Source organism: Rhea americana, unplaced genomic scaffold, assembly GCF_003343005.1.
Source record: "Rhea americana isolate MKP2758 unplaced genomic scaffold, rheAme1 scaffold_194, whole genome shotgun sequence".
In the NCBI taxonomy this organism is placed as follows: domain Eukaryota; kingdom Metazoa; phylum Chordata; class Aves; order Rheiformes; family Rheidae; genus Rhea; species Rhea americana.
The window spans coordinates 665,487-688,283 of NW_028186083.1; the positions used below are offsets into that span (position 1 = coordinate 665,487).

At 45.0% G+C, this 22,797-nt stretch overlaps 1 protein-coding gene across 7 annotated transcripts in view; it reads left to right on the plus strand.

Annotated features, from left to right (window-relative positions):
* ACACA (acetyl-CoA carboxylase alpha) overlaps window positions 1-22,797 on the plus strand; it is a 152,326-nt gene that overhangs the window by 121,929 nt on the left and 7,600 nt on the right. For all 7 annotated transcript variants that reach the window (XM_085302905.1, XM_085302912.1, XM_085302907.1 and 4 more), the window contains 6 exons: window positions 2,950-3,046; window positions 3,744-3,879; window positions 8,973-9,150; window positions 11,269-11,381; window positions 21,744-21,898; window positions 22,505-22,675. In XM_085302905.1, the coding sequence (XP_085159031.1) occupies window positions 2,950-3,046; window positions 3,744-3,879; window positions 8,973-9,150; window positions 11,269-11,381; window positions 21,744-21,898; window positions 22,505-22,675 (850 nt within the window). The remainder of the gene's footprint in view (window positions 1-2,949; window positions 3,047-3,743; window positions 3,880-8,972; window positions 9,151-11,268; window positions 11,382-21,743; window positions 21,899-22,504; window positions 22,676-22,797) is intronic.

The following is a 22,797-nucleotide window of genomic DNA, read 5'->3' on the forward strand; positions in this document are numbered from 1 at the left end:
TTTTTTTTTTTTTTTTTTTTTTTGCCATTAAAAAAGGCATTTTGAATTTCCTGATCGATCTGATTATCTGCTTCCTCTCATAATAAAGCCATTCTGAAAGAGTGCATTTATCTCCCATGTGCTCAAGCTGCCCAGTGCTGCATGCTTATCCTTTGTCACTCCTCCTTCAGACCACCTCTTCTCTCAAGACAGAGCTTCATGCTCTTGCCTGTAGCAGATTCCCAGCTCCTAATAGATATTAGCATTTTTGGCTAATTGGCAGACTTTTCTTTTTCTGATAACAAGTGAGAGGAGAGAAGAAAGGCTCAAGCGCCAGAACAGCATTCCACAGGATCCAGGTGTTGTACCTAATGTGATAAGGTTGTTCCCATGAATGACAGATGTTCAGGATGCCCTGCTTCCTGGAACAAGTCTATGTAAAAAAAAGATGTCCTGTCTGCAGATACTTCACATCCCATGCTCTCAAGATCATAGTGCCACCAATTCAGAGCCATATTATCTGGTGATGCTTACAATGTTTCTAAAGTCCTGTGGCCATCCCTAGAGCCTGGCTCAATCAGCCTCTAATCAAAACAAATTGTTGACTCAAGGACTGACCACAGTACCAGAATATGCCAGGTGATGCTGTCCTTGGTTTCCAGGGCATTCAGTGTCAGACAGGACGAGGTACCGCTGTTTCTGAAGCTCATGGCACTATGGTCATAGCCAGCTGAGCTTGGCCGGTGTAGCCATAAGTCAGTGCTATTCCAAAAGTGGCCCCAGAATGTTTGGCACTGAAAGCTCCTGTTTCTCATTTAGGCCCTTAAAAGCAATAGCTCTACACAGTCCTCCTAAATGACAAAGAGACAGAGGTCATACTGTGAAATAGCAAAGCATATGGCATTCACTAGAGCTTATCTGCAGCATCTCAAGGAATTGTATCCATTCTGGACATCTCTAAAAGGCCAGCAGGAACTCTGCTAATAGGGTAATGAAGTGCTGCATAATTTCTGAATGAGGCTTCCAGATACGAGGCTGTGTTCAGTGAAATGTTCCTCTGTTGCTCTTCTCTTATGACTTTCTAGGGTCTCTAATGGGTTTGGAGCATCCTTTGAAGTCTCCTGGAGTGCAATGTGATAAGGAGAAACATCTTTTTCTTCAAATTATGTATTGGGGCAGAAAGCACAAACTAATCAGTCTGTCCTTAATATAGAACAATGTAATAGCATGCAGACCATACAGACCTGGCTAGGGACAAAATACTCCTGCGCCGAAGGGGTGGTCACAGGGGAGCAAGCATGTGCAGGGGCATCTCAGCTTCGTCTTGTAGGGGAGCTGGTYCTCTCTGACCAGTGCTGGTCCCAGGATTCTGAGCGCTGGTGCTCCAGAAGAGCCTTTCCACTCTGATTATTTTCTGACCTTTTTACACTGTTGAGCCTAAGATACCTACCGCCTCAGCTGCTAGTTGTTGCATTTGACCTTGGGATGTCCTGTGACCTCTTGATAGACTTCATTATTTTTGTATGATGTCTGCAATGCTTCTCTAAAGTTTTGTCTTGCGAAGTACTATAATCATTTAAGTGTTTTAGGTTAGGCAGTATAGCAGCCCCCCCCCCCCCAAAACAACCATGATTTAGCAAAGCTGGAACATCTTTGTTCAGGCCTGTGCTCAGCTTGGCTTAGYGTTCCTTTCTTCTGACAAATTCCGAGTTGCTCTGGACTCTCACATACACGTATATATAATACAAATGAAACTGACTTCTTTCAAAAGCAGTGACATTTTGAAAAAACAAGTATGAATGTATTCTTCTGGGATTGTTACTGTAAGTGCTGCCAAAACTCATCTTTTGTATGTATGTTTGGAATATGTGTGCTGTTGGCTGTAAATTGTCTTTTATTATTCTATGGCAACTTGTCCAGGGACACACTATAAAACAAGATGTAGCATCTTCATGTGCTAGCCTGATAAAATTTATATGAAGTATAATGGAAAACAGAAGTTGTTTTGAGCTGTTTTCAAGTTCAATAAATAACTGTAATACTTGGATAAAGATGTTCTTTATTAGGTCACATGGGCCCTAATATAGAAGTTATAAGTTACTGATTTAAGACGGCTTCTGCAATTACGGGTTTCTAGGCAGACTCTTAATCATAGTGAATGGGAATATTTTCAGCCCCCTAGTGCACATAGGCCCTGTCACTTCCCCTGCCTGCAGTGTGTGTCATCCAGCTGGAGGTGGCTGAGGAGAGAGGATGGCTCTGCTGGAACTCCCTTACTCAGAAGAAGCTGTTGTCACCACAGCAAGATGCCTTCTGTGGAAGGGAGGTGTTTAGACGCCGTGGAAAGTGAGGCTGAATGTGGCTGGGACCTGGCTCCCAGACCATCCGCACGGCCCTGCACCCTGCCACCCTCGCAGGCTTGCTGCAGCAGGTATAGGGAGGGAATGCACAGATAAACCCAAAGCTTTTGTCCATCGTTCACCCTTACCACTTGAGAGGGGGAATTTTTGTAAGCCAGAGAGATTTAGGGTGGCTGAGATATACAGCATTGCTTAAACATGGAGCCTGGACATGTTTGACCAGCTGACAGTGCTTGTGAAAATAGGACCTAGGAAGTCCTGGTCCTTGGGTTTATCTTTCATGGTTAGGATTGTCAGCACGAAAATCTGGTGGCAGGCGCAGTGATGGAGATGTAGCCATATTGTTGAGCTAAACTTGGGCTTTATTTTATTCTATTTGAGTTTTAGTGAGGCATGTGTTAGTTTTTAGAACTAGATTTTGCTCTGAGAACTATAAATTGGACTCTGAAATTATCCATCCACATGCCTAAACTCTTCAGAAAGGCTAGAATGTTTCTTCCTCCTTTTGCTTGTGTTATTTGTCTCTTTTGAGTATATGCAGGATTGGAAAAAATTTCTAGTTTTTTGACAGTAAAAAATGTGGATTTTGTTTTCCCTCCTATATTATCAGGCTGGGAGGAATACCTGTAGGAGTAGTTGCCGTAGAAACAAGAACTGTGGAACTAACTATCCCTGCTGATCCTGCAAACCTGGACTCTGAGGCCAAGGTAGGTTGAAAGTATTCCGTTGTTTGTCCTCCACAAATATCTCTTTGAAAAGTCTATTTGTTTTGATCAGAATTTTTCATCCCACATGTAGGACAAAAAGTACAGCCGTTCCTTGGTTGGGTGCTAATGCATGGCAGTTGTTGGGACAAGTGAATAGACGGTTGTGTTGGCCATTTGTACAGGAGATACTTCCTGAGTAGTCCTGTTGCGACTGCAGTGGGATGCTAAGGCTAATGCAGGGACTGGCGACCAGGAGATCTGGCAAGCAAAAATCATTTCCCTCTTCTCTCACCGTTGGCTGTATTATCTCATACTCTTCTCCTTTGATATTTTACTTTTCCCCTGCTTGCTTTCACCACTCCAGCCCTACATCATCTCTCCTTCTTGTTCTTCTCTACATATCCTTTTCTCTCTCTTCTTCTCCTTCACCTTCTTACAGCAGTCATTGTATCAGGCTTCTCACACCATCTCTATTCCTTTTCTTAGCTAAATCAGTAGCAAAAGTCCTGTAGATGTTGGTAATAGAAGCATTGTCCAAAGTTTTCCACGGGCAGGCAGATTCTAAGCATTTCATGAGCTGCGCTCCTCTTTGTAGGCTCCATATTGCAGCTCTTGCTGCATTGATTTCTGTGTTTTTGTGCAGACTTTTATGTTAACAAATGTTTCAAGTCTTAACAATCTTTTTCATTCCCAACAGATAATCCAACAGGCTGGCCAGGTGTGGTTCCCTGACTCTGCCTTTAAGACTGCCCAGGCTATCAATGATTTTAACAGAGAAGGACTGCCTCTAATGGTCTTTGCGAATTGGAGAGGTTTCTCTGGTGGAATGAAAGGTAACTATCAACTTGGATACCCTTTAATGCTATCATGGAGAGTAGCTGTGCTTCTAGTCAGGGCACTGCTGCTGTTACCTGCAGTGGCACAGCCAAGAGCACTAGCTCTGCTGGTTTAGTGCCCGGAGGCATCTCTGGGAACAGCCTGGCGCTCAAGGAAAGCAGTGGGAGCACACGACAGGGACTGAAGTGGGTTATTCCTTCGTCAGCAGCTGGCTATTAGAGTGGCTTAACTGTGGGGTCGACTTGTGCCTGCAAATTTGTGTAGTGGATCTGCTTCACCCATCTTTGCTGCAGCTGGCATCCAGCTTTCCTCTTTCATGGCAAGTTTAGAAATGCTAATATGGGGATACTTTTCTAGGCCTACTGGAGTGTTTGGACATGTCAGCCCTATGAAATCACAGCAGTGCTCTGCACCATCGTGCCAGAAGTCCAGTTGTGATTGCCCTCCAGAGGAAAGGGATGCTGTGTGCTGCAGCAGTTGCAGTGACAAAGGGTTTCGTTCCTCTCCTCCCCATTTGTATCTTGTCTTTAACAGGCACATGGCAGGAATAACAGAATATGCAGAGTGCAAATTTGATATGAGGTTGTTTTCAGAAAAAGCAACACAACTGGCTTTTTTCACATGTACCCTCATATACGGGTTACAGGAACTAACCAGATCAACTGCAATGAAAACAAGTAATTGGATTTTAACAATAGTTTAGTTGCTAACAAAATTTACAGCTGCCAACCTGGACTAATTAAACACTAATCTCAGGAAACCCCTTCTGCTTGGAAAGCTTTTCTGCCTCATCTTAAAAGTAGGGCTGGATAAACCAACAGTATTGCATATCCAGAATGTATGGCCATATTCTGTCAAGTGGAAACGTTGTTTCACTGATAATTTTTCACACTAATATTGTCATATCAAAGACTGTCTCCCAGTTGACTCTTTTGGTGGTAGTGGTTGTTCATATGAAATGAACAGTTATAAAACTACTCAGTTAATATATCAGCAGTTAGATTTTTGCACCACATATTGCTACTTTGAATTTCATGAAGTGCCAAGAATGTGAGATAGATACTATAAAATTTAAGTGAAAGATTACAGTCTTTTACCTGCACATGGCACTTAACCAGCACTGAAATTATAGATCCACTAACGCAACAAAAGTTCCTGCTCTGGAAAGCCTGGCATTATGACAGGCATTATTGTTCTGTTGTCTCGTTAGCAGGATGCAAAAAATGCTGTTTAGTTTGCCGAAGGCTCGAGGAAGACAGCACAATGAGGATTCTTTCCTCTAGAAAATACCTGTTACCTTTCAGGATGATTTCTGGTCTATGCTCTGTTCTTGGGCTCCCTTTGTCACTTGGTTTCCATACTGCACAGCTTAGTGTGGGGAAGTAATTACTTAACGAATGCTCGGTAAAGTTACAAAATTACTTTGCCTTATTATCTTGTGAAAACTGTCCACTTTGCCAGTGCCCTTTTTTGTCTTCAGAAAAAGATTTTAGCTTTGGCTTTGGGACCAGGAGTCCAGGGTAGGAAAGATACAGTGAAAATACTAGTATTTGTATTGAGTATCCCACATAGGGCACCCCAGCTGGGAGGTGGAGGAAGAGGAGGAGGAAGAGGAGGGCCCAGTCACAGAGAGGAAGAGCAGAGCCATTGCAGTTTGCACGTTGGTCTGTGCATTTTCTACATCCTGTTTTGTGCTGAAGGGCCTGCACAGCAAGTGTTGGTCTCTCTCGACAGTCTCTGCATTCCTTGGGGAGTTTTTTCAGTTTTGGTATCAATGCTGGTTGGGGATTATGCAGGGAGGGAAAATAAACAATTATGCCACCCCTCAGTGCACACAAACACACTGCCAGGAGCCGACTGCACTGTGGGTAAAATGACTCCAAAATTGTGTGTAATGAGTAGGAAAAGATTAGAGACAGCTCTTGCTATGCTGAAAATTGACATCAGTGGAGGAGGGGAAGAGAGGAAAAAAAAAACGTCTTTACTAGTCGGCCTAGGAGGTCTAATTCAAGCAGTAAAATAAATAAATAAATAACATAAATAAAGGCATATCACAATGGTATTGGTGGTTTACCCAATGAGCTCTATCTGGCCGGAAGGCTATTCAGCATAATGCAAAATTAAATTATAAAAACTGGCTTGAATATTTAGATGGAGGAGCCATTTGGAAGTGGTTTATTTAGGCGAACCGGCAGTGACCCACGACGGGGAGACATCAAGCATGAAATTTACTGGAAATTAGCACCAGGGTCTTGGACTCGGCATGAATGGTTTGATAGCATGCAAATCCCCGCAACATTAAACTGCGGCGCTGCTTGTGCTACAGGGTCACTCGCAGTTGGTTTTTCATGTTTTACTTATTATTTTTTCCTGGGACAGGTTGTAAATAACAATAAAAAAAATTTAAACCAGAATGAAAAGGCTATTTTAAATCTCTGATTACCTGGCTGCTGAATGACGGTACTGCTGGCATGTAGCGGTTTATGAGGTACGTTATGGGTCTGCAGCCAGCCGGAGCCTGGTGTTTACCTTGAGGTCCTATCTGATAATCCAGCCAAGCTGATGAGATCGGTTCCAGCTTTGGACATTCAGGGCATGCTGCCTGCCACTACGGAAATGCAGAAAGCTGTCTGCAGCCTTTCTAGCATGCTTGATGCGTCCGACTGCCAATATTTACACACACAGTGTAATGATAACAGCTTCCAGCAGATTTCATGTCTGTGTCTAGTAGATGCTGGTGCACGCTGCAGCCGGGCAGGCAGTGGGAAAGTGTGGTACAAACTCTGTCTTTCCAAATAACAAACAATGCTGTTCTTCCTGGAGGACATTTATAGCATTTCTGTGTAGCAGGTAGCTTATTCTGCTGAACTTAAAATTAAATATGATATTTCTGGACCAAATTTCAGTCTTAATTTAATTTTTTCCAATCTCAGCATAAGTGCCTTTGGAGAAAAAATAGTTGTGCAAAGAACGTACTCTAYGTATCGTGTGCTGTTCACTGCCACCTGAGTGGTGGTGGCACAGTAGGTGTGTTAGTTACAGTAGTAAGAGTTTCCAGAGTCTGCACCCTGCYGAGGTACTAGGGCCACACAAACACCTCGAGCCCAGAGCAGTGGGCACCGTTAAAACCTGGCATCATTTACCACCTGCGACAGTTGAATTTGATGCACTATTTTCCATTTCGAGAGTGGAGAATACAACAAAACTACAAAAAAGAGGTAATTATCACAGTGCTGCAAATATTTCATGTTTCACACTTGACTACAATGTTAATGGAAATCAGGGACGTTGTGCATTCTAGTTATTAGGCGTCGGGACTGAGAGGCAGATCCCTTGGGTTATCTTTGCAGTATTTTTATGATCTTCCACAATTCTGCCCTTCTGTTTTACCTCTTTAAAATATAAATACTTTATTAGTGTAAGTAAATGTGCTAAATATATGCTAAAGTGATATGTGCAGGCAGATCTAAAAGTTGAGGTGATAGGAGGAAAAAATGCTGCAAAAGAGCAGACTCGTTAACACCAGGGACAGAGTTTCAGAGGGCTGTTCGGGGTGTTGTGAGCAAGCCTGGTTGACCTGGGCTTAACCTGGGAGCTCAGCAGCCCCCGTGGCTGGACCTGGACCTCTGCGTGAGACCATGCAACTCTGGTGCTGGCAGTCCGTTTGAGTCCCTTTTCCTTGCTCAGCCGAAAGTCTCTCTCAATGGAAGTTTTTACCTTAAGGAAGGGGTAAGTCCTCTACAGCAGAATAGTTTGCAGGCCTGTCTGGAACTAGGAAGGTGCAATTGAAATCTGTTGCCAAAGACTGCAGGAGCAAGTCCAGTGACCTCCGAGGAGGTTCTGCGCATGCAAGAGAAGGCAGAAGTCGGTATAAATCCATATATAAAATATTAAACTAAGCCTGCTGGGAGATTCCAGGAAAAGCAAATGCTGTATTGCATGATCCCCGAAAGAATAATTGTGTACARAAGCGCATAGTGGTGAAGTTCATGCTTTTGGAGAGCTTAAAAGTCTGATCTTGAAAGTATTCCAGTCGCAGAAATAGTTCCATGACCTTGCTGATGCCAGACTCGGTAAGCCCAGAAAGAAGCTGGGAACAGAAAGCATTAAGTTTCTCTCAGTTTCTCTGCTTTTCTTCTCTCTCCCTTGTTCAAACAAGTAGCGCTTTTTTTATTCTACGCCTAACCTGAGTAAAATATATACCCTTGGCAGGAGTGAAAAATGTATTGCTAATTATGCAATTATTTTATTATGTAGCACTAGTAAAAAATGTCTAGTAAAGAATTAATTCAGTTAAAATAATTTGAATCAAGCAATTATTTTCTTAACACTAGAATTAGCTGAAAGTACTTCAAGTGGTTTATTACTAGCACTACATAATAAAATAATTGTGTAATTAGTAATAAATTTGTCACCTCTTTTGAGGTCTTTTTCTTTGCCCAGGACAAATGAAAAGGTTGGAGTTTTGTTTGGTTCTTAGTCCCCACTRTCTCTAGCAGAATTTATGTTTATTCGCAGTTACAGGAGATGGATTGTTCTCTCTCCACCAGCATTAGAGGTTTCTTAAAGAATATGAAACTTCTTTTCTTGGGTACTTCGATAATGACCTTGCAAATTAGAGAGCAAATTAGTACCTATGGTACTAATACACATGCACACACACACGTGTGTGTGTGTGTATATATATATGTGTGTGTGTGTGTGTGTATACATGCATATATATGTGTGTGTGTGTGTGTATGTGTGTGTTTTCAGTTGAGTTAGGTGCTTAACTAAGTTCATGTTGATGCTTAACTTTAGACTGTAAAATGCTGTGAGGACCTTGGCTGGAGTCTCTTGTGAAACTGTTTCCCAAGTGGAAGTAAGGYCTGAATCCAGGAGCCAAACTGCAGTGAGAACATCTGCTTTCTCAGTCCATCTAGCTCTGCCCACATCCAGAAGATGCCAACTGGGGTTGTGGATAGTAGCAGGAGGACGTGTTCGGAAGAGCAGAGCTGAATGATTTTTTTTTCCCCCCAGACTGACCACGCGTGGCAGGGCTGAGGCATTGAGGTGATGTGACTTCAGCTGTTGTGTCCTTTTTCTGCAGACATGTATGACCAAGTGCTGAAGTTTGGTGCCTACATTGTGGACGGCCTGAGAGAGTATCGTCAGCCAGTGCTTATTTATATCCCGCCACAAGCGGAGCTGAGAGGAGGGTCCTGGGCTGTGATTGATCCTACCATTAATCCTCGTCACATGGAGATGTACGCAGACCGAGAGAGCAGGTACAGCAGCTTTCTCATTTCTTCATTACCACCTGCTTTGAGGCATAATTACCTGGCTGAGCGGGAAGTTTTCAGTTAAGAGCAACCACTGGTTACTCTGGTCAGCCACCGGTTGACCACTTCCCGGTTGTACCTRGTGTCTCAGAGGAGTTTGTTGTGTAGTGATCACAGCTAGGACGCTTGGGGTATTTTCCTGACTGTGGCCTCTCTGTACCAGCCTCTGCGAAGCTGCGTTAACTGACCTTTGTAAACCACAGTGAGGTGTTGATGCACAGGATTTTCTTTGGTTCTAGTATTTGCACTCACTGCTTCGTGCTTGGAGATGAGTGCCTTTAGATACAGTTTTGCAAATTAAATAGATGTATAAATAAATGTGCACTTTAAAATGCCTGGGAATTGTGTTATCTGTCGGGCCTGTCAGGTAGGCAGTTGGGTAGTTTCACTTTTTTCTAAAATACAGCTTGCATAAGTGAAGTTCTAGTCACTGGTGGTTCAGTGAATAAATCTACAGACAAACTCTTAGAGTCAGGGTTTTTAATATATATTTTTTTTAATCTYGAAAATAAAAAAATACTGAATTRTTTGGAGGGAAACAACAGCCTTTCCTGGGCTTATCTGTAGTGGATRCAAGCAGTTTGAACGAGAAGGACGGCGTGCAATAGTCTTATCAGGGGAATTTTGCTTGAAAAAGGCAGGAGGAGAAGGATGCAGCTATGAGTTTGTTACAGAAATGAACAACAAAACACTTCAAGTGCTAGAGCAAATCTCAGCAGTGTTAGATTCCTATTGTTAACGTGTTTGATCCAGCCAGCCATGTGGTATGAAAATAATCAGGCAAATGAACTAGCATCTGATGATGAAAATAGCTTTATTTTGTCAGTGAGACCCCTTAGTACATGGATCTGCAGATGTGTCTGTGCGATCTCCTCGCAGAAATGGGGGCAGCTGAAACAGATCTTTGAGCTTTCCTCTTCTCCCTAGTATCTTCAGCAGCTTCAGTGTCACATTTTATTAGAGATGGACGAGCCTCTCCTGTATGCTCTAAGCCTTAGACATTTTCCTCACCCACATAATTTGTTGCCGTGTGCCCCATGTGCTGATGCAGAGGATGTGGCGTCATTTCAGTGTATGCCCAGAAATTCATGGGCTGCAGCTTTCCTGCTGCGTGGCGTGTGGGAGGAGGCCCCACCACCACCATTTCCCCCTGCAGTTTTTTGCTGTTCTTCTCCCGCTCTGAAAAATGGAGCCCAGTTGCTTCAGACAGTCAGGCACGATGTGAGAAGGACTTCGTCCGACTTCCTCCCCGTGCGTTTAGTGAGATGCATGCAGGAACAACAGCGCTTTACTCCCCCCCAGACACAGATGCACACTCCCCCTCTGCCTCGGCTCCCTGGGCTGCCTGAAGCATGAGCTTRCCCCTTTGACATCTCAAGCTGATCTTCCCACCCTGTAAGACGTGAGGAAGGACAGGCTGTAGTTCAGCAAGCTGCTGTTGAGCTCTGCTGGACCTGGTCTCCAGTAGCTGAGGAAAGAGTTTGTTTTGCAAAACATGTCATGATGTCCCAAAGTGTTGTTACGGGTTTGTAATGATTCTCTTTGCGCTTGCTGTCCGTTAACCCTCAGCACTGACCTTCCGCCTCTTCTCTTGCTCCCACCTTCACTGGTAAAAACTGAAGGGATTTTATTTGCCAAGTGTAAGTTTCAGATCATGTGTTTCTCTGTCTTTGACCGGAGAAGTTGGCAGGATCTCTAATGAAAATGGTTGGTTAATTGTTTTGTTTCACAAAGCTTGCAACCATTGGAAAAGGCTCTTGAGTCACAGCTTGAAAGAGCCTACCAAAGAGTATTGTTTGCACCAGCCTGTATTGCCTATATTACTGGATAGACCTGTTTCTGTGAAGCCTCATGTGCGTTTATGGCATTGGATATATAATGGCTAAGAAACTTTCTTTCTTGTTCTCTCTTTCTCTTTGTTTTGTCTCCCTCCCTCCACCCCTTTTCTCTTCTCTTCTTTTTTCTACACACTTTCTAGATAACATTGAACCATTCCGTTTTGTGTTTCCCCTTGTCTGATGACCTGAAAGTGCCTTTCTTTTCTCTTTTCCCGTCACTGATCAGAGGAGGAATCCTGGAACCAGAAGGGACAGTAGAAATCAAATTCCGCAGGAAAGATCTGGTGAAGACAATGAGGCGAGTGGACCCCATCTACATGCATCTGGCGGAGCGACTAGGTATGTCTGCACTTGGGTGCTGGCGGATCAATGGTCCGTTCAGCTGATAGCTAATGAATGTGTTTATAGACCTTAAAAAGGGGCACTGAGGCATTTTATCAAATTCATGATAATTTTTATTTACTGTCATCTAAGTTGGGAAGAAAACCAGATGAGACAAGCTGCATGTATGTATGTGTGAGAGATAATGCCCGTGGACATAGAGCATACCCAATGTGTGTGTAACGTATGGAGCGTCCTTTTGGATCATTTATTTTTTTTCTATTAAATTGATTCAGCCTTTCCCCACAGCTGCTTAACCCTGACTTCSTTCTCAGCAATTGCTTAGACCACTAAAACCTCTGGGGCCAAACCCTTAGCTGGTGTCAGATGGCATAACTAAGGATTTGGTCAAAGATGTTTTGGGCTGCTGGGCTATCACCGTGTGTCGGAGGCAGTTTTGAGTAATGATACCTGTCTGCTCTTCAATTTCAACAGGATAAAATATTCTTCACCTCTCCCTAAAACATGGGYGATTTGCAGTGCTCAGTTGGTAGCGTGTCACTGCATGTGTCCTATTACTGCTGTGCTTTTTGTTCCAGGTGATTCCAAAGCCTGGTATATACCCAGTAAACTGAAAGACAGAGTATTCAGCAAAATGCACTTAGTATCTGATATGTACTCTCTCAGGGGAGGAGTTCTTTACCAGCTCTTACWCTAGGGGTATAATCATACAGAGCCTCTTTCTACATCCAGAATGGACTATGTTTTAGTAGCAGAGGAAGCACACTTTGTGGGTAGAGTTTGAATTTATAAAGCCTTTTGGGATTCTTCAGAAGAAAAAGTGCCCTGCAAATGACTGATAATCTGAGGCTATTGCTGCAGTTGCATTTTATTATTTGTCTTTTTTTTTAATTTATGGCAGTTACATACACAAACATTCTGTTTATACAGAAAACAACAATTTCGATAYACCTTTGGAAGAGAGTAGTAACTGGAAAGAGTGCAGCAAATGTTAARCATCAGACTGCTGACTGAAAGTCAGATTCTTACTAATGTCTTTGATGGCATCTATGATTTTTTGTCTTTTTTAATGGTAGTATTTTAAAAATCTCTGTTTTCTCCCACTGCGCTGATACATATCTAAGTTCAGATCTTGTTTGTGTGCATTGTGTGTTACTGCATCAGAGAAAGTGGACAGAAATATCCAGTTATCTGTGYTACTCTGTTTCTGAAAACAAATTTTGATGTTTGAAGGTGTAGCAAGGAAGTTCTTTTCATAGAAAAATCAACTGTGGCCCCTGCTAGACTTGGCAGTGTCTCTTTGGAAGCAAACAGATAGCCTGAGTACACTAAATAGCGGAGACCCAAGGCAGTGTCCCAATAAATGTGCTCTCAAGTTGTTTTACACTCCACAGTTCAAAGGCTGCAGTGTGATTCCTAACACCGCAGGACTCGTAGCTGCACCTCGTGGAGGTGTTTTTCTGGACCTCCGCGCATGGCACAGGAGAGCTGCCTCCCGGGTGCGGGAGTCCCAGAGGAAGGAGAAATCAGATGGGTGGTTAGGGAAGGCAATATGCTGAGCAGTCAGCGCYGGTCCCTGCAGATAAATGGCACTACTGCAGGAGCACCACTTCTGAGAGTATTTACCTTAGCCCAACCATAAAAAGTGCTGCCTCCTCTGACTTACAAACCAACCTACCGCCCCCGCGAAGAAATGGTGCCTTCTGGGAGGCGGCTGCCGGGTGAATCCATTCCCAGGAGCGGAGAGGCACCGGCTGCGGACAAAGAGGGCTGTTTGCTCGTTTAAATCCTGCAGCCGTGGAGGAAGGGAGAGCAGAGCAGCCCGGACTTATTTATCGCTGCGCAGCCCCCGCACCGGGTCTGTGTGCTGGTGCGTGTGCTGCAGCCCCAGCGGCCGAAGTGCACCAGCTTCCCCAAAATCCGGGGGCTAGCAGGGAGGAAGGCCAAGCAGATTTGTACGAACGGTCTCAAAATGCAAAGCCACGCTATGGGAGGAGGCGGGAGCCTGTTCAGGGGTTCCCCCCCCCTTTCTCTACCGGGTAATTACTCCCAGCAAACTCCATACACTTTAATTAAAATGACTGTAACACCAGAGCAAGTCACTTACAACTGTACGTACAGAGAGCTCTAAAAGCTTCAGTGGCTGATAAGCATCTCACTTAGATGGCTCGTAATTGCTCCCAACATCGGGAGATCATTGCTGTTGTTTTGCCACTAATTCGGTGCCATAGCAGGAAAGCCAAGATTGCAGGACACAGTGAATTGCATAATTTTTTTTTTTTTTTGCTGGTTTTCTTTCTGGCCAATTTAAAATTTGTCAAAGTCGGTCTTCTTCTGGATCACTGCCCTTTGATATTTCGCGCACTCCATTTGCCACAAACAAGCCGCAGGGCCGCAGTTCATGCTGACTCCAGCAGAAGCAGAGAAAGCTCCATTTATCTTACACTGCCTGCTGAATTCTTACTCATTAGCTGGGGGTTCACTGCCTCTCTTTAACCCCTGAGTGGCTGTCATCCCTCCCTGGAGCCGCTGAATAGCGGGGGGAAAGGGAGATGTTGGCAAACATGTGCCGTGTGCGGAGGGGTGGGGAAACGGTGACTTGGTTTTCATTTGAGGCATCTTTAGACCCTGGTTTTGACTTGCAAGTGGGGGAGCATGAGAGCAGAGAAGGCTGGCAGATATTGAATAATTTGACATAAATCTGTTCATTATCAATTCTCTGGCACTGTTGCTGAAATGTTTATTAGCACCATGTTTTATTAAAATGTCACTCAGAGTTGTGCTGTTATGGAACAGCACACAGTGCAGAGCAGAGGGCACGGGGAGACAGGATAGCCCCTATCCTGCCCTGCGAGCGTGTTTCCACGTGGCGTGGGTGCGCGGGGGGAGCGCTGATTACCCGGAAATACCGGAGCGGTTCAGACTGCAGGCCTCAGGCCATAGTCGAGAAGAATATGGAGATTCAATTTTATGTTATTTGTTTATTACGATTAGAGTAAAACATTTAGGAGAGGAATAAAAATTAACTTCATCATGCAGTTTTCAAGCATCAAGCGTAAGAAGGGTGTGTGTATAATGTATCAGTTGTACAGTGTAATGTGAGCAAAGACTTGGTCCAATTTTGATRAAAGAAATGGCAAAATGGCTCCTTCCCACATTTCTCCTATCAGGTATCTATTCCTTAGTAAAAGGGAGGCGTCTGTTGTTCCTCTGATAGATCTTACCGCACTGTGACCATCAGCCAATCCTATGAAACAGTTGGCACTGTGCTAGCATGCGTCTGTGTTTTATAATTATGTGCCCATTTTGCATGTGTGTGTCTATATTTCATGACATACTGTACAAGGCGTGGGAGGAGGAGGGCACTGCTCTGCAAGCAGAGCTGCCCTCTGGCCGGCGGTGGACTCGCAAACACAGATGCTGCGAAGTGCCCTCGACTTTCCACAGATAGAATGACAAATCAGTCTGCACTGCTGGCTCCTGACTTCCTTCTCCTTTTAACTGGCTGAACRGGGTGCAAAACATTTCTTGAGTTTCCGAATAACGAGCGCTCCAGTGCTGAGCCAGGGCCCCCACGTTAGCACGGCAGTTCCTCCGAGCCYGTGAAACCGCGCGGGTGCGATGGCAGCAGTAAACTTGCAGGTGCCTCTCGCCCCGGCAGYGCCAGGCCGTGGTGGCTCTGCGGCAGTGGCCTGGGGACAGCTCTGGCGTGGCTTTTTCTTGGGTGGCTGAAAACTTCGGCCCTGTGACCTGTCTCGTTCCAAGCTTTTGCCTGGAAAGTTTGATTACAGTTCAAAAGCCTAATAATTATTATCTGGGTTTTTTTGTTCTGTGTTGTAATTAATCAAAACACCAGCTGTTTTCCTGAGCAACAGCTAAGAAAAATGTTGCTGTTGAGAATGCGTCTCCCATAAAGTGTTGGACAAATGCAGTCAGCAGAGCTGTAACTTTTTGTCTTTTTAGGCAATGCTGATTTTCAGGAACTGCTTCGGTGTGCAAGTGCTGCTGCATTTGAATTGTTGTTAATTCACAGTCATGAGTCTAGGAAAGCAAGTACTGATTCCCGTCAGTACCTTCAAGATGATTGGCATCTCAGATTTTCCTCTCAGGAGGGTTGTAGATGATTCCCCCAAAATATCAATTTTTTGGAATTATGTACCTGCCACACTTTGTCCATTTGCTGTGATGCTGGTATGAGGCCTGAGGAGCTGGAAGGGAGTACAGTGGCACATTGCACAGTGCAGTTATACGATGATATTTCAAGCCCATGTCCTGGGCGTGTGTGACCTTCACTGGTATTTCATACTGCACCTTTGTAACATAAATCCTACTGAATATTTAGTGAAGTAATTACAAGCAGTCTCACTTAAAGAAACAAGCAACGACAATCAAAAAACGCCCATCTCTCTAGGGACGTGAACGGCTCTGAGTGACCTTCTTCTCCGTGCTGCTCGCATGGGAGATCTGTTGACTGGGCAGCCTGAAAGGGGTTACCGTTCTTGCTGCCTTTACTGAATTCCTGTTGAGCAAGGGCTTTATTAAAGGCAGATGAAGAGAAGGTGAGATTCAAGTGAAAATCTTTTTGTTTCAGGTGTGGAAATCAGATGGGACAGTCATAACCAGGGGTGAGGTTGACATCTCATTATGCCGTTGGATACAGAGTGGCTGCTGTACTGCTGTGGAGTTTGTTTCCATAGGACCTGTTCAGCACAGGCTGCAGTGTGGTTTAAGTGCTTTRCTGAAAAGAATGGCCTTAATGTTCTTTTCTTAGTGACTTCTGGGAAGAAAAGATCCCTAAATTTGCCTATGATACTTGTAGCACTGAGGCAGTCCAGGAAGACACGCTCATTTCTGTTACTTGCAGTGAATGCCTTAATGCTGCTTTGCAGTCTGGACAGCTACTATTTATGCTGTAAAAGACATATTTACAAATCAGAGGTATGGGTTGATTTACCAGAGCGGCTGAGGTCTGGGCTGAGGCACTGCAGAAAAGATTCTTCCCTGGTTTTTGGAGTGATCTGGGGTGAACGAGGKCCAGGAGGGTCCCAGGAGGTCCCCAGTGCCTCTGCGGGGAGCCTTCTGCAGGGCTGGGTGTGCAGGGGCCTTGAGTGGTGGGCTTTTGCCCAAACTCTGGGTAGCTTTTTGGAGGAAGAGGCAAGAAAATAAGCAAGTAAATGCTCCACCACGCTGAGGCCATGTGCTAAGGACAAGGGAGAAAGTCCCGCATTTTAACAGCTTAGAAACCATAAACCATCAAATTGATTCAGAAGCTGCTTGGCTTTCTGCAATCAGAGGGAACCTACAATAACATTTCTTGAAGTCATTTTGTCTAACCTGTTAAACTGGTCATATTTAAAAAAAGCACTTTGCTGCTAAATGTTATGGGAAGCCGTGATTCATGGTGCTGCTGAGCCATTTCCGTCTGGCAGGAACTTTATTAAAGGCAGCCTGCGCCCTGACACCCGCGTGGGTCGTAATCACGGCAGGACACTGTGCCTGCCCGTGCCTGCGCGGGCAGCGGGGGAGAGCTGGAGCGCGGCTGGCTCCTTCCAAAGAGGCTCGCCGTTTAATGGGACACAAATCAAAATAGTTTAGATGTTGCTTCCTCTGCCATGATGCTCTCCCTTAACTTTGGGAGAGGAGTATAAATTGATATTCAGTATCAGAGTGCTCTACAGGAGAGAGTTCTCGGTGGATTTATTGCCACAGCTTTTCCATTTGTCTGCACAGGGAGGGCAACTTCTCTGAAGTCTTCTTCTCTGATCACCAGCTATAAAGCATGCACACAGATCCCTGGTGCAATAGCTAAAAACGGCTTTGTGGACACGCGTCCTCTTCTGGGTGGTTAAAGGTCTCCTTTGGTTAACTGCAGTATTGGGCATTTATTGCTCGGTGTCCCTGAGGTGCTAAGGGCTGTGCCAGAGCTTTGGGGCCTGGTACGGGCTGTAGGGCATGGAGGAAAAAGCGTGTCCGTCGGAAAGGCAGACCTGGAGGCCGGAATGGCAGCGCGCCCAGCACGTGCCTCGGAGCCGGGAGGCCGTTGTGTCGCTCCGTGGAGAGGCGTGCRTGGGCCAAAGGGCACCACGAGGAGGACACAAGCTGCCAGCTCCCTCCAGGATACATCTGGGGAACATTTCGGGTTAAATTCATCTTATATGTGGTTTAAAACTAATTTCTCTTGATTTAGCTGGGTGCGTTTGAGTGCAGTCTTTCAGCTTATATGTTTCTAYAGGTTGCAAAGCATTTGGCTTTAATGACCATCCTGGCAGGATGGTTTTATTCTGCAAGCGCTGCTTGCCCTCCCCAGTCACAGGGACAGCGCCAGCCCTCGTYTCCCTGGTGTCTGTGACGAGGACAGATCCCTTGCACGCTTGTTCATGAAGGATTTTGGTAGTGCGAAGGGTGCTTTGGCACAGCCCTTTCCCCAGCACAGGTGATRAATGTTGCTCTTTTGCCCTCAGAAGAGATTCGGCAACCTCTTTTGGTATCTACATCTTCAGTGCTTCCCCAGGGTAACTTTTCAACTTGATCAGTACTAAAACTACCTTAAACAAAAAAACAAAAAACAAAACAAAAAAAACAGTAAAAGAAGCAAAGATACCACAGAATAAAGAAACCTTGGTATATTTAGCCCTGCAATTAGACATTACTGGTTGGGAAAGCAGRACTAAGACATTTACCTGGCCTCTGCCGAGCGGTGCAGTGGCTGTGAGCAAACCAGCTCTATTTATAGATGCAAATATGCTTGGCAACTGCAGAGCAAACTGCAGTCCAAGATAAATGCATCTCACGGCTGCTAAAGTGCCCAGCATCCTCTGCAAAGTTAGGAAAGTCAGGCTCTTCCTCTCCTCCTGAATCGTCRCCTTGCCTTCCCAGAGGCTCCACCTATGTGCCAAACCTGCTGCACGCGCCGCGCCGGCGCCGTGGGTGTTGGCTGGGTAATGTGGCCACTTCAGAGGGCTGCTGCTTTTGTCCCTCCATCGATTAGTACCTGATCCATACCTAGCGGTCTATAATGTTCCTGTGATTTAAACTTTAACAGTTTCATTAACTATCTAGTACCTTTAGAGCAAAGGAATCCCATATTTTAACTCCTCTCTTCTTGCCACTATAAGATTTGTGGAGGGAGACTTTTCTGCAAAATAAATAAATAAAGCTCAAGCTTTCTGAAAAACCCTGAGGCCTCAAGATCTGACTGGAAAAGAAAGAAAACCATTCCAAGATATTTAATTGTACAGGGGGCTTACAGGATTGATCGAGAGCTTAGCTTTTTACAATAGTCCAGTGAATAAGAAATGCTCCTGACAAACGATCGATGATGGGATAATCACTCTTTATCCCCCCTCCTCATTGTTACCTTCTTCCTTTCAGGAGAACAGGGTTCAGAAGTCAAAAATCTTTATAGACGCTGCTTTTAAATTAAGCAGAAAATAGACATTGACATATTTGTTAATCTCACCTAAATCATTACTGGGCTTGGCTGCTTTGGCTGTACAACAAGAATGTGGCAGATAGGCCAGAATACATGAGTGTTACTGGCTTAAGTGCATGCATTGCCATTTAAAACAGGGAGAGATAGGAGCCCGGGAATTTAACATGGATGAATATATATAATTTTTAATTCTGAAGGTTGTAAGAGTAGCTTCTGTTAATTAAAACCTTCTTAGCAGCATTTGGAAGGTTGGGCAACATTTATATTGGGAGACACAAAAACATTCCTTCACTAGAAGGAACTGCTGTATAACTGACCGGTGACTTTATGGCATGTGTGTGGGTAATACTCAAACCTGTTCTGATTTGGAAGAGGAACTCGGGAAGAAAATAAAAACATAGCTCATGCAAAGTAGAAAAGAAAAGGGCCTGCCTGCAAAATTCAAGGTGGGTCTGAGCCCAGGCTCCCTGCGCCGTGGTGCTGTGAGTGATCCGCCGCGGCGCTGAGCTCAGCAGTGAGTCACTGTGCTCACACCTCCCTTAGGGCCGGCAGCCCCGGGTCCTGTCCAGCAGCGTCAGCAGCGGATACGTATGTAAGGAAAGTGAGCGTCATGCAAGCCCAGCACGGTGCTTTCCCCAGGGCGCCCTCTCCATGTCCTGCAACCTGGTGGTTCAGAGACTTCCTGAGGATAGATTAATATCCATATCTTTATGCTGAGAAGTCCGTGATGGACTTTTCTTGCAAGAATTTGTCTAATCCATTTGTGCTTTGGCATCCAGGACATCCTGTGGCAGTGATTTCTACCATTCAATTATGTATTCTGTGAAAAAGCGCTGCCTGCTGTTGTGTTTCTTTTTCAAAAAAAAAGCTTCTGCCTGCTAATTTTATCTGTTTTCATTGAGAGGGACTTGGATTGCTTTGGCTCTTGGCTTCAATTCCAGAGCCTGCTTATTGTCAGGCTGGACAATACCTGCGGTGCTGCTGAGGACCCGCGTTGCTAAGCTGTCCTCCTCTGCCTCTCCACAGCAATCGCCTTCCACGTCACCCAGCCGGAAGGGTGACAGTTTCACAATAGGTGTTGATGTAACAATAGATGTTGCATTTAATCCCATTGACGTTCCTTCGCAAACAATAAAGATTAAAAACAAAAAAAAAAAAAGCTTGATGGTGCTCACATACCACAAAATGCAGTCACGATATTCAGGCTCTAAAATAATAAGAAAGAGTACTGGCCGTTGGCTGAAGCATGGCTCCAGCTTTTGTTCCAGGTTCCCCCGTTGACTTCTTACATTAGTGGGGAGCGCAGCTCTCAGTTTTACATCTTGGCTTCCTCTCTGTACGCTRAAGGTACAATCCTGCTTGCACGTCGCCTAAGTATATGAGTGGTTACATTAACATTTGAGTGGAGGGTACTGGAAGACAGTTGAACGTTATAACCTACGTGCTTGGAGCAAGACTTGTCCATGACCTGTCTTCAGCTTGCCAGTGACCTCGGCTTTTAACGGGGGGAGCAGGGGGAGGGCAGCTGTCTCCAAGGCTGGGAACTTGCAGCCCGAGCATCCCAGGAGTGGCTGGGAGGTTTACAAAATGCCACAGTTAGCAGAGTATCCAGTACCATGTAATTTGGCTGAGATTGCAATCTTTGCTTAAATTGAACCAAAATTGGCTCTAAACACCAGGCCTCTGCACAAGCACCTCTTGCACAYGTGTTTTTAAGGCAGGGTGGGAGAAGCATCAACCTACCATGCTTGCTCCAAGCCTGGGCCAACTTTGACCAGGGATAAATTACTGCAAGATCAGTGGAGAGTTGCCCTTATTTATGATTGTGCAAACTGTGGCCTCTTACAGCCATTTGCAGGAAGGGAGAAAGGGGGATTTAGGCTCTTGCTGTTATAAAGGGGCAGCTGCTCTTAGGAATTCATTTAACATGCCRCTGTCTGGAAAGAAAAGAGGAGGGCCCTCTTTAAATCTTGATTGAAAATGAGTGTGGCTGAGTTGTGGTCACCGTTAGTCCCTTTTGAAAACTGTTGTCCCGTTAGTCAGCTTTGTAAGGACCCCCTTGAGCCCTTGTAAGGAGCTGCTGCGGGTCTCAGCAGCACTCTGCGAACGGCTGGCATGTTTCTTGTCTGGCTCTGTCTAGTCCTGCTAGTTCCTTTCAAGGGGTGACATTAATCRGAAATTGTTTTAATGAGTGTTTTTGTTTTAATCAAAGTTAATTTTATCTGAGCTCAATGTTTTAAGATAAATTAAAAATTACAAACTCCACAGGACGTCTTCTTGACACAATTTTTCTCCTGCCCATCATGTTAGTCCATGAGCAAAACTAGTGTTTGTCAGTCACCGGTAAACTGAACGCTCCTTGAGCGTTTTTGGTGTCCCTAACATAACTTGTGTGTTTTCCTTAATGAGACAGTGGTACTAACAGCTGCTAGTAGGAACTAGCCTGCAGGAAAACCTGCGATTGTACATGTGGTTTTACATTGTCCGTATTTCAGGCTAAATGAACTGCATGTTGGGACATTATTCTTCTTTAGGAGTAAGTCCAGTAAATCTGTCACTTAATTGATGGCTCAACTCACTGGCATTTAAATGCAATAGAGTTTCCATGGCAAAATCTCCTTTGAACCTCTTGCTTGAGAATTGGCGGCAGGAAATCCAGGCTGGAATGACTGCATTTGGCTGAAAACTGGGTTTGGCATTGTGGRGATCTGATGGTCCGGCATTTGTCCTGGCGAAAAGCAGTCAGGATTTTGTCCATATGCAGTAACAGCAGAAACCTCCATTCTTTCTCTGGAGTATGTGGTGGATCCTGTCTTTCCTAACCACACCAAACAAGGGGCTGGGGGCTGCATCCTCAGCAGTACCTGCGCTGATTGACTCTGGATGAGTACRGCATGTCTCTGACATGTCGCTGTGCCTGCTTGCAGGTACGCCTGAGCTAAGCCCTACTGATCGAAAAGAGCTGGAGACCAAGCTGAAGGAACGGGAGGAGTTCCTCGTTCCCATTTACCACCAGGTAGCCATGCAGTTTGCTGACTTGCAYGACACACCAGGCCGGATGCAGGAGAAGGGTGCCATTACTGTGAGTACGATGGATCTTTGCTCAGGGACCTTGTGGGAAGGCTTGGCACAGCTACGTACACTGATCCCAGACGAGAATTGGCAATCCTGAGGGGCACGCCTTACTGCTGGAGGCAGCAGGATCAAAGAAGCCTAGTGTCCCGYGGGGCTGCAGATAAACCTCTGCCCCAATAACTCTCACCACAGTGTTTAATGCTTTCCACATACCAGCTGTTTTCTGCTCCCTTGAATGCCAGGACATCTTGGGTTTTGGCACCTTTCTCTGATCTATGTCAATTTGAGACCCCATGTTTTCTGGGCTCTACCAGCAGCTGGTTAGTGACCATATCAAAAAATRCTTTGCCATTTCTCTCACAAAGGACATCACAGTCTGCCTTGTTGGGAAGAGAAGGCAGTAAGAGCCAGCAGGTCTGCAGCTGGTGGTGACCCTCAGYGATGGGAAGGGCTGTAACAAAATAATTGCACTTCCCTCATGCAAGCGACATAACTGACTGCATGAGTGCAAGCCATTTTTTCCTAGAGGGAAAAAAGCATACATACTCCTCTGTGAGTGTGGTAAATGTTGTCCCTCATTCATTTCTCCTTCTCCACTTAATGTCTTGGGCAGGACATTCTAGATTGGAAAACTTCCCGTACTTTCTTCTACTGGAGATTAAGACGTCTTCTGCTAGAAGATGTGGTCAAGAAGAAGATTCATGATGCTAATCCTGAGCTGACGGATGGGCAAATCCAGGCTATGCTGAGACGCTGGTTTGTGGAAGTCGAAGGGACAGTAAAGGTAAATGAAAAGCAGTTTCACTAGGGCAGTCAACTTTTCTGGGCTTAAGTTCGATGAGGTTCTCGCAAGAGGGGTTTGATCTCTGATTTTTAATTGTAATGTCAAAGCACATTTTAGGTGAC